General features: G+C 51.7%; 1 protein-coding gene across 2 annotated transcripts in view; it reads right to left on the bottom strand.

The window, feature by feature from the left end:
- IGSF21 (immunoglobin superfamily member 21) overlaps nucleotides 1-9648 on the bottom strand; it is a 39655-nt gene extending 30007 nt beyond the window's left edge. The window contains exon 1 of one of the 2 annotated variants that reach the window (XM_065038103.1): nucleotides 9382-9648. In XM_065038103.1, the coding sequence (XP_064894175.1) occupies nucleotides 9382-9469 (88 nt within the window). In that variant the 5' untranslated portion in view covers nucleotides 9470-9648. The remainder of the gene's footprint in view (nucleotides 1-9381) is intronic. The other variant, XM_065038104.1, reaches the window with a different exon arrangement.
- Nucleotides 9649-12137: the final 2489 nt, after the last annotated feature.

Consider the following 12137-nt stretch of genomic DNA (forward strand, 5'->3'; position numbering starts at 1 on the left):
GAGACCCTGGACTGGCCAAGCCAAGCAGCTGGATGCTTTAGGAACGACAGAAAGAGCTCGGGAGTGCGAAAAAAAGGGCAAAGAGAAAAATACCAGAGCCTCTGATCTGATGAATGTGGCAGGGGAGGCCGATGCTCTGCTTTTAATAAAACATAACGAAGCGTAGGATCATAAAATATTTCCTTTAATTCAGTGCTCCCGCGAGGTTGGGTAAGAGAGGCTGGGTAATGCGGTAGGTTTTCCTCGCGGCTCGCCGGGGGGGTGAGCGCTGCTGGGGTTGTTAAACAGCCCATTTGAAAGCATGGAAGAGCTCTCCTTTCCATTTCCAGCCCAGTTTGGGGGGCAGGAAGATAGGGGGCTGTGTAGACCCCCATAGAGCTGAAGCGCATCCCTCCTGCTGCACGATTCGGGGGTCCCCAGCTCCAGAGCCGCATTGCTTCACCGCACAAAGATGGGGTGGAAAAAGGTCAAAAAGCAAATTGAGGTGGGATGCTGGACTTCCATCCTCATCCCCAACGCGTATATACATGTCTAAGCATATATATTAAAAAAAATACTAGATATATAGATATATATATACACACACACATCTCCAAGGCAGTGTGGCGTAAGTGATTAACATTCTTGCGTTAAAAATCTCTCCGCATCTGCTTTGTCCTGCACCCAGCACTAAATATAACCGATTCAATATGCTTCTCTCCCTTCACCAGAGAGATAACATTGTTTAAATAAGCCCTTTCAATTCGAAAGAGTCGGGTTGTTTTCTCGCGGCGGGGAGCTTTGCGCAGATCGGGAGCCAGAGGAGGGTGGTCCATGCAAATCAACCCAGAGCCACCAGCATCCCCAACATCCAAATGTCCAAATCCCACCCCCTTCCAAATCATTTCCTACCATGAAGTCGCCCAGATGTAATTTCCCCGCTCTAAAAAATATACAAAGACATTAAAGATGCGTTTCTAGGAGCGGATGACGGGTTTAATTTGGAAACCTCGAGCGTCGCTGCGCTCCCACGCTGCTGCTATAATTATAGCGGCGTAAATGTGTTCTCCGTCAGGAGGAAACCCAACCATCCTCAGCCAGGCGACCGCTTGCAAAGAACTTCCGTAGGAAAGCAAATAAAACAAAGCCGTGATAACGCAACGAGAGATAAATAGAGCTTAAAAAGAGCCGCCTCCGCCGGCGCTTATGGGAAATATCTCATGATCGAGTCGCGAGGCGGGGAGATGGTTTGAGTGGAGATGGAGGTTTTTCTGTAGGAATTATGGTCTATCTGAGGCCAAATCAATGGTGTTATCACTCAGCCTTGTTTCTGGTGGTGTTCTATTTTTTGCATTCTTTCTGGAGTAATATCAACCCGTTACATGATGCTTCTCCAGCATTTCTACATGGAAAATCCCCGCTCGCCACCAGCTCGCTGGATATATTTTGGGGTGGTGGATAAGGCAAAGTTGGCCAAATCGTCCCACCCGGCTCTGAGTCACTATCTCCTCCTGCAACACGACTTGGCAGGTGCATCTTTGGGAGAAAACCCAAGAAAAGCAGTTAAATTCAAGCACCGGCTCTTGGGATGCTCTTGGGCACGGCAAAGCATGTGGTCCCTTCATCTTGCAGCTCGTGCAGAAGCTGAATCTGCAGGGAACAGGGCTTTTCTGGGCTTAAAAATATGAGGAAGATGCTTGATGGAGCAAAAAAACTATCTCAGATCATAGTACATCAAGGAACAGCCTGAATTTGGGCTGGAAATCTTCCCAAGCGCGACTTAGAGCCAAGCTTTGAACTCTGCTCTCCAGAGGTGCAAAGCTGGGATGGAAACCTAAATCACTTGGCCATTAAAATGCCTTTCTAGATCATTTCCAGCCAAAACAAGGAGATATATATATATGTATATATACTTTAGAAGGAAAGACAGAGCCAACAGCCAACTTGTCATGAAGAAGGTGCTCGTCTCTATGAGAAGGCTCATGGGGTACAGGGAGCTCAGCTCACCCACATCCCTACCACCTCAAAATTGGGGTGATTCTGGTGATTTTAGTGATACCTGCTGAGCTGGAGCCTTTTTCTCCTCCTCCTGATGTTATGGCCCATCTCTCGGTGCTCAAAACAACGCCAACTGCCAGGCAAAAATCTCACTTGTCATCATTTTCCTCTTCTCAAGCATTATCAGCCCCAAGTGGAAAACCAGCCCCAGCACGAGCACCATCAAAAGCAGCATTCCTACCAGTGAATCCAGGGTTATCAATGAAACACATCCCAAAAAACGCATTTCCATGGCTGGCAGTCCACCCAGAAGCAAACCCGAGTGTCCCCCTGCATCCCACCCATCACCCGAAGGAACCAAACCCCCATCGCTCTGCATCTTTCCATTGCTCTGCATCCCTTTGTGAAGGAAAAAAATAGGTATAAATACACGCACCCAAACCTTCATCCTTGCTCCAAACCAACCTCCATCCTTGCTCCAAAACAACCTCCATTCTTGCTCCAAGCCAACCTCCATCCTCGCTCCAAGCCAACCTCCATCCTCGCTCCAAGCCAACCTCCATCCTCGCTCCAAGCCAACCTCCATCCTCGCTCCAAACCAACCTCCATCCTGCTCCAAACCCCCATCCTGCCCCAAACCAACCCCCATCCTCGCTCCAAACCAACCCCCATCCTGCTCCAAACCCCCATCCTGCCCCAAACCAACCTCCATCCTCGCTCCAAACCAACCTCCATCCTGCTCCAAACCCCCATCCTGCCCCAAACCAACCTCCATCCTCGCTCCAAACCTCCATCCTTCTCCAAACCAACCTTCATCCTTCTCCAACCTCCATCCTCACTCCAAACCTCCATCCTCGCTTCAAACCTCCATCCTCGCTTCAAACCTCCACCTTTCTCCAACCTCCATCCTCGCTCCAAACCAATCTCCATCCTTCTCCAAATCTTCCTCCTCACTCCAAACGTCCCTCATTGGGGTTGTCAGGATCCTATTAATGAGATTTTTTGCTTCTAGCTAACACCAGCACCAATTGCATTTTAAAGGAGTGGCTCCTCTGCTGCCAACACACATAAACCAGGTGCTAATGCTGCGAGATCACGGAATTGCAGCAAGGAGGGTCCCCCAAGAAGGCCTTGAGGTCACCCCACTAGATAAGCACATGGGGAGGGCTCTGACACAGTGTTTAGGTGGGATCAACCAAATTTTTCAGCCAAATGAGAGTAAAAACAAACACCTTCCCCAGTTCAAATGGTTCAGCAGACCCTAAAAACTTCATTTTATAGAATAATTCTATAGAGGGAACCATGGCGCTGGGTTATTGTCGCCGCATTTTGCTATGAGCCCGCCTGCCCTTGGCACTCCGGGTGACTCCAGCCCCCAAAAGCGTCGAAAACAAGCCCGTGATTGACGGTTTATTTTAGGAAGGAGAAGGGGAAAAGTAGGAAGGAGATAATGCTGGGGGAAGAGATAATGTGAGCGCCAGTCATTAGTGAAAAACAAGCCCATCAGTGCTCCAAGTGCCTCGGCAGCAAGCAAACAAAAGGGCAAAGAGAGCAGCTTGGCAAGGGAACAGAACCGGCGGCATCAGCTGCATCCTCCTCCTCGCAGCGGGATTTGTGATGTGCAAAGTTTGCAAAGCAAGAGCTGCACCTCCAGGAAATCAAGATTTGGGGGCTCCTTCCCTTGATTTGCCTTTTTGCTGAGAAAAGAGCAAGATATGGTGTCACTGAAACCGCGGTTTTCTCATAGAAAACAGGGGGAAAAAGCCCAAAGCGCTGAGGAAATCCCATGGGTCCCAAGCGGGGTGATGGTTTGTCCTCCCTGTGCCTGGTCCCAGGCAGGTCCTGGCCATCCCCATCCTTGCTAGGATAAGGTGTTGGCTCCATCCCACCTTCCTGGGAGGCTTTTCCCTCAACAAGTGCTGCAGGAGCCTTCGCAGGATCCTTGTCCCTGTCTAAGCCTAATTCCCGAGCCATTAGCACATCTGGATTAAATCAAACCCGCTCTTATCACCACACAGCGGAGGGCTTTTCGTCGGCAGATCTTGGCAAAAGGAACAAGGCAAAGCTGGTCAAGCTTTCCCAGTCAAGGATTTTCTGACAGAAAAGACCATTTCTGCAATGACAACCAGGAAAATAAACCCGAAACATCTCCCAGGAATGGGAGGTTTGTGAGAACATGGTTAATGTCACCTCTGGATGCTCCGTGAAAACCCATCGATGCAGGAGCTGAGCTGCATTTCCACGTTGCCCAAGCCCGGATGCAACACCAGGGTATAGATACCTTGCCTGCAAGGGCTTGAAGGCATCGGAGAAATCACAGCGCATACAGGAGGCCTGTGAGGTATACAGTATTTAGCATATGGCATATAGCATTTAGCAAGCAGCATATAGCACTTTGCATTTAGCATGTAGAATTTAGCATTTAGCATGTAGCACATCACATTTAGCGCCTCGCATTTAACAGGTAGCACCTTGCATATAGAACGTAACACCTTGCATTTAGCATGTAACATATAGCACCTTGCATTTAGCATACCGTATTTAGCGCATTGCATATAGAACATTGCACCTTGCATTTAGCACCTGGCATTTAGCTTTAGCATATAGCACTTTGCATTTAGCACCTTACATTTAGCATGTAACATATAGCACCTTGCATTTAGCACGTAGCACGTTGCATATAGAACGTAACACCTTGCATTTAGTGGGTAATATATAGCACCTTGCATTTAGCAGGCAGTACGTTGCATTTAGGGGGTAATATATAGCATCTTGCATTTAGCACATTGCATATAGAATGTTGCACCTTGCATTTAGCACCTGACACTTAGCGTTAGCATATAGCACTTTTCATTTAGCACCTTGCATTTAGCATGTAACATATAGCACCTTGCATTTAGCACGTAGCACACTGCATATAGAACGTAACACCTTGCATTTAGTAGGTAATATATAGCACCTTGCACTTAGCAGACAGCACCTTGCATTTAGTGGGTAACATATAGCATCTTGCATTTAGCGCATTGCATATAGAACATTGCACCTTGCATTTAGCACCTGGCACTTAGCGTTAGCATATAGCACTTTGCATTTAGCACCTTGCATTCAGCATGTAGCACGTTGCATTTGGCACCTTGTACATAGAATGTAGCATTTAGCACTTGGCATTTAACGTGTTGCACTTTGCATTTAGCATATAGCCTTTAGCATATAGTGTTTAGCATATAGCATTTAGCACACAGGAAGGGCTGCTTAGCTCAAGGCTCTTGCAAGCAAACCTGTACCACAAGCCCTTATTTCAGCAGCAAGGGGAGCATCCCCAACCCAAACCCTCCAGCATCCCTAGGCTGGACTTTTTTGGGGGGGTACTAAGAATTCCAAGGGATTGCTTGTTGCAGGAAGGGAATTTGGGGGGTAAACACCACAAAACTGAGCTCTGACACATGGGGGAGCTTCTGAAATGCTCAGGGACAACCAGGGACCAGCCACGATTTAATGCATGAGTGTTTCCACAGATTAATAAAGCCTAGACTATCTCCGCACCCCAAAGATGCTCATTAGCTTGGGAAGGTATAAGGCAAGGGAAAGATCGTTGCATGTGTTAAAGGGTTTTTTAAGAGCTCTGGGTTCAAACTGTCAGCTCTAAACTGTTCAAAAATGTAGCTGGTGGGAAGAGAAAAATTGGGCTAATTGGGGAAGGGCAATTAGTACGGCCAGGAGGATTTTCGGACGGTGCTGCGTGGCCTGGATTTACCGGCGAGCAAAGCCCAGGCTTCATAGAAATGCAGAATCCATAGAAATAGTAGGCGAGGATTAAAAAATGAGGTGACCCTGAGCTGAATGCATGATTTGCCGGGGAAAAGCAGGAGGAGAAAAGGACGGAGGGAGCGTGGGATGGTTTTTCGGGTCAGTGCCGAGTTTGCAGGTGAACCGGAGCAGGTTTCGCTCCCACGTGGCGTAGGGGACGCTCCTCCTTTCCCCTCGTCCCCCCCAGAGCTCAAACTCCCACCAAACCCCTCTTTGGTTTAAGTGAGCTCAGCAGAGACGCGAGCAGGTGGCTCCCATCACCCCGGCAAAAGCCGCACGCCGGTATTTTCCTACGGAAAGGACAAAATCAAGAGCTTTTCCAGGCTTGCAATTAAAGGGTTGGATGTGAGCTGGGAAAACCCCTGCGAGGAAAAGCCTCGGGGTGAAAGGAGAGAGGGGAGAAATTCAGCTTGCTGAGAAAATTACAACCCTAAAGGGATTTTTCCAAGCTGGTTTTTGGTTTGAAGCAGCAGTGCAGGGATAACCCTTAGGATAGATCCCTGCAAAGCCCGGCCCAAGCAAACCTGGCCTTTTGGGGCAAATCCCGGAAAACCCATAAGCAGCTTCAAATAAGAAGCTACACTTGAATTTTCCCCATCTCATGAGGCACCGTGGGGGTGGAAACAGCAGCTCAACCAAACCGCTCAGATAGAGACTATATAAATATCTCACCCAGATCAAAACTTGACATATTCAGCCCTTTCCTTTCATGTTTGCAAAACACAGCTCTGATTTTCCACGGCTGTAACACAAACCCCCGCGAATGTTTGACGGCAACATATTTCAGGCGACAAGCTGAGCGCCAGCTCGGATTTCGGCAATGCCAGAAAAATCCTGGTTGCAGATGGGGCTTCCCAAAATCTAAGGGGGGGGTGACCAGACCCTGGGGCTCCATCTCCATCATTATCCCTGGTCCAGCCGCTCGCCTCCTCTGTGCAGCCTCGTTTTCTCATCTTGACGGCTCTTTAACCCACTTCTGGCCCTGCCCTAGGCGGCTTTTGCTGGCCAAGATTGAGCTTGTTAGATATTAAAAATAAAAGAGCTGTCTTACAAGGGGCGATGCTCCTGGGAGGGATGTTTAACACATCGGGAAGGATGCGGCCGACCTACCGCACAAGCGGCTTCGTTTGGGTAAAGAAAAGGGCTTTTAGTTACGAGGCGATGGATGGAAACCTTAAAAATATTCCTAATAAAGGCACAGGTGATTTTGGGATGGGAAGGATCCCCAGTGCTCGGGATCTTGTTGCTCCTTGTGGATGTGGCAGCGACGGGGGCACCGTGTGATGTATAGTGACAATAAAAATAAGCAAGATTCCCCCCGCAAAATGACATGGGAGGTATATGAGAGACACAGAGAGCAAATACACTAAAAGCAGTGGGAGTTTTGGGCACGTGCCCCCCTGTGTGTCCCCAGGAGATGGGGCTGGATGCTGATGGATCCCGTGCGAAATAAAGTGCTGGGAAGGGACAAAATTCATGGGGCACGTCCTTCCTCCCCACGACGCCGGCAGCTCCGGCCAAGGATGCTGTCAGCCACGGAAAAGCCATCTGCCCACCCAGTTTTGGGAGCGAGCGCTCGGCCTCTGCAGCTCCGGCTTCCCGGAGCAAAGGGAGGCACCACGATGGGAGCGCCAACCCCAAAATGAGCCTTTTTGCAATGATTTTTAGCCGTTTGCTGAAAAAGCACAGTGCAAACTGGTTTTGTTTTTGGGAGGGACAGTGTTTCTCTATTGAGTGCTAGGAGATGCTTAAAGCAGCTGATGCTCAGGATACAGGAAAGTAGCAAAGTCCCAGCGTGGTTTGAAGAGCCCAAACCTGGCTCGTGGATGCCCAAACCTGACAAACCCGCTCATGAGACCCTATTGAACACCATGATCCTCGTCCTGCATCATTTTATAACCCACATTTGACCCCTGAGGGCCACCAGCGTCCTCTAGACCCATCGCAAACCAACTTTTTCCTCTTCTTTTTCCCCACCAAAACAGGCACCGCAAACACCCGCACGCCTGCTCTCACAAATCGGCAGCAGAAGAGCGATCGCCCAATTTGCAGCGATGAAAAAACAGGATAAAGGGTGGAAAAGAGCTCCATGGATATGATGGACAGCTTGCCGCCGGGGAAAAGCTCGGGGGATGCGTTTTTCCTTGGAAATTATCTACCCGTGACCTTAAAACAGTGGTGGAGGTGGAAAGGAGATCCAGGTGGGAGGCAGGACTGGATTTGGGACGTGTTCCCCCCACCCTGAGCTGTGCGGGTTCGATTATCGACCGCGTGTTGGGCAGTTGGGATGCTCGGAGCAAACCGGGGAAGGGGAAAAAAGCAGCAGCCGCAGCCCCGCAGCACATAAAACCCATTGCGGGGGGGAATGGCAAAAAGGGATGCAGGAGATGCACGATGCTTCCCCGTCCCTGGTTCAGCTAAATCTGAGCCTAAACTCAGCGGTCTGTGGTCCTCCAGGGATTGTTTTGGAGCTGCTCGCGATGCTGGGGAAGAATCGGCTCCTTTGTGTTGAGCTCTCCCCGCTCAAGCCCGCAGAATGCGGCCGCCGCTCCCCCCCGCGCCCTGCAGCAGCTGACGGTGCTTTCCGGAGAGGAAAAAGTACATTATAAATAAAAAGAATAATAAAACGAGGAGCTAGCGAGCTCTGCTCATCCCTGGATCAGGCGGCGCTTGGCAAAGCCTCTGAGGCTCCGGAGAGCAGCCGGGTCTCGCTGTGCTCATTAAAGAGCCGCCACCTGAGACCCCAGAGTGGGTGATTTGGGGGGGCACGGGGAGGGGGACGCGTGGGGAAACAGGGGAAAGAGAAGAATGATTGCGTGCGAACGCACAAGAAATCAAATTGCACGGCTCCCCCTCCACCGGGATGCGGGGAGGGGAAAGTTTCCTGCCCCGTTGATTTTACATCCTAAGAGCCCCATTTTTGGGGATGGGTTGGAAAACCTCGACAAAGATAAGCGGGAGTCAAAATGTTCATTGGGGACTGGGGGGCTGCTGCTCCATGCTGGGTGTCCCCTCCCTCCCATCTGTGGGGTTTAGGGCACCCCCTTGCATACCCAAAGGGTTGGGGGTCCCCTGGGTGCTGCAAAATGCCCCTAAACACTCATGGGGGTCCCCAGGGCATGGACCCCAGTATGGAGCGAGCGGAGCCAGGAATGGGACTCGCAGCCGGAGCCCCAGTACGGAGCGGGGACGGGGATACTGGTCCCCTCTCAGTGATGCTCAGGGGTGAGGGACGAGCATCCCCCATCTTCTCACCCTGCCTCCAGCACCCAATTACCGGATCCAAAACAGCTGCCCTATTAACACATCCACTATTAATTGCTCCTCTATTAATGTCTCCCCCATTAACGGCTCCAACACCAGCACCCCATTAATGGGCTTCAAACGCCAGTTCGGGGGGGGGCACCCCATTGACAGGTCCAAACCGGTCGCTCCATTACCAAGTGACTCCGAAACCAGTCTCCCATTATTGAGTCCAAACTGGGCACCTGCCCCCCACCCCACAGCCCCCCCAAGTCCCTGGGGGGTGCAAAACCCAAATCCGCCGCACTCTTACAAGGGTACAGGTGGGTTATTTTTTGGGGGGGTGACACTCACCCAGCACCAGGTCCAGCAGGTCCCAGAGCAGCAGGCACAGGAGGGGGCTCATTGTCCGCATGATGCCCACGGGGGGGGGCAGCCCCATTGGGGGGCTCACCGGCCCCCCAGCCCTTTATCCGGGGGGCAGGCGGGCATGGCGGTGGGGGGTTCAGCCCGGGTTTTGTGTCCCCCCCCCGCAGCTCCTCGGCCCGCACCCGTCGTTGCTGCCGCCCTAAGCCGATTTATTGCAGCGGGAGCGGAGCGAACTGGCGGCCGCCCGCCCCCGGCCCCCCCCCCCCGCTGCTGAGCCCGCCCCGGCCCGGCCCCCGGGAGGGGCTATGGGGGGGCGGTGAGGATGCGGGAAAGGACGGAGAAAGGGATGCAGGATTTGGGGGGAGGTGTGGGCAGGGCTGGGGTGTATTGAGGGGGTGGAAGGAGGGAGCTCAGTTTAGGGAGGGGGAGCAGGGTTTGGCGGGGGGGTAGTACACAGGAGGCAATGTGCGATCCAGCGGGGGCAGGGGAAGGATGCGGGATGCAGGCAGGAGGGCAAGATGCAGGCAGAGATGTGGGGTGCAGAAGAGGGAAGGATGCAGGCAGAGATGTGGGATGCAGGCAGAAATGTGGGGTGCAGGCAGGGATGCGGGGTGCAGGCAGAAGGGCAAGATGCAGGCAGGGATGGGGCGTGCAGGCAGGGATGGGGGGTGCAGGCAGGGATGGGGGGTGCAGGCAGGGATGGGGGGTGCAGGCAGAAGGGCAAGATGTAGGCAGGGATGCGGGATGCAGGCAGAAGGGCAAGATGTACGCAGGAATGCAGGCAGGGATGCAGGCAGGAGGGCAAGATTCAGGCATGGATGGGGGTTGCAGGCAGGGATGCGGGCAGGGATGCGGGATGCAGACAGAAATGTGAGGTGCAGGCAGAAATGTGGGGTGCAAGTAACCAAAGGGAGCCCTGGGACTGCAGTTTCCATGTGCCCCCCCCTTCCTCCAGCAGTTCCCTGCACCCCAGGATCCAGCCCTGGAAACACTGAGTCCCCCCCAAAACGCACACACCGGCTGGGGACGCACCCCCTCCATGGCCCTGCTTTGCAGTGACCTTGTTTTCCTCCAGCTCCCCAGATTTGATTAGTTCCTGGACATAGAGGAAAACACAAATACTATTTATACAGGGCGCAGGTAGGGATTGGGGCAGCGCGGGGCTCACAAACAGCCACGGCAGAAGAGATCTGGGAGCTGGAAGAAGCTTCTCCTCCAGGTTTGAGGCCTTTTTCTGTTGCAATTCCACCTTAGAAGCAGCATTTCCCTAAAACACACCTTTTTTCTTTACAAAATCAGCTTTTTTACCACTGTTTTTCACTTTTTTTCCCAGTCCCGTGTGCTCACCCCAACACCTTTTCTTACAGCCCTCAAGCCCGGCTTAATGCCACCGCTTCCCAAAATCAGGCGAAAGCCCCTCAAAAGTCAACCCCATGTAAAATAACACTCCCCAAAACCAGCATCCTCTTCTGGGGGTTATATTTGCCAAAATAAAAGCATAAGGACTGAAGGTGTCCCTGGGGTAAGGATGGGGAACAGCCTTCAGACTTCAGCACAACCAGCGACACCACTCTGCTGGAAACTGGTGGGTTGGGGCTTGTTTCTTAAATCCCCACCTTGAAAGCATCAGGCTCTGTGTAGATCAGTGCATAAAAAATACTAAATAAAACCAATTAGTTGCTGCAATTCCCCTGAGTGAGCTGGATTTTCGTTCCCCTCTCGCTCCGCTTTCCATCCGCTGGGAAAAGCCACAGCTCGTTCTTGCACGGAGCCATCCAGAAATCAAATCGCGCTTTGTTTGATCCTGGATTTGATGGCTCCCCGGGAGACAGCGCCTTTTCCTTTGCTCTCCTGGGTTTATAACAATGAGAGGAAGAAGAACCGGCACTCGTGGGGCCGCATCCCAGCAAACCCTAAAAAAGCTCCGGCCTAACTAGGCGGCCTGGAGGTAAAACCGAGTTCAGCCAAGCCCAACGTGCTGTTGTTTGGTTTCAAGCCGCTCTGCGGGGTTAACAGCCCGCGCTCGACCCAAATGGTGCTGTCAGCTCCTGTAAGAGCCGCTCCTTGAGATGTCTCCACCGAGATGAGCTGCTGCTTCTTGTATTTTTGCTGCAAACCCCCGGCTCCATCACTCACCAGCCCCTTTTTCCGCTCCCATCCCAAGCAAGCGGGAATAACCCGATTTTAATGTATCCCAGGGAGGCGCACGGAGCATTTTTCCTCCCCTTGTACTCATAGGCAAGGTGAGTAAAGAGTGGAGATTTTATGCTGGGAATTGGAGAAAGGTCATATCCAGCTAAAAACAACACAGGAGATGTCCGACAGCTACACCCCACCATATAAAAACACATTTAAAATAAAATCCCACACCTTCTCAACCTGAATTTTAGCCCTTTAGCTCCGTCTTTTGGCTGGACAACCTTCCCCCAGAGCAAAAGCAATGAGCTGGTGAGAGAAGCATAAACTAAATAACTCGAAACATTGAGAGCAGGACTTGTTTTCCCGCGGCAAAGCGGCTTTGGCAGCCTCCAGATTTCGTATTCGAGCGCAGGGAAACCCGGAGAGAAGCGCACGGGCCTGTCAGCCGCATCCCAGGACATCGAAGGAGACAGTAAGTGATGTAAATTGGTGGATAAAAATACTGCCGTTTGTATTGGGTGTCTGGCTCAGTTGGGTTTCGCCTGGGTTTTAATTTTGTGTGAATCCAGCGGCTGGTAAAAGCTCCTCGGTTGAGAGCCCTG

Source organism: Columba livia, chromosome 21, assembly GCF_036013475.1.
Source record: "Columba livia isolate bColLiv1 breed racing homer chromosome 21, bColLiv1.pat.W.v2, whole genome shotgun sequence".
Classification (NCBI taxonomy): Eukaryota; Metazoa; Chordata; class Aves; order Columbiformes; family Columbidae; genus Columba; species Columba livia.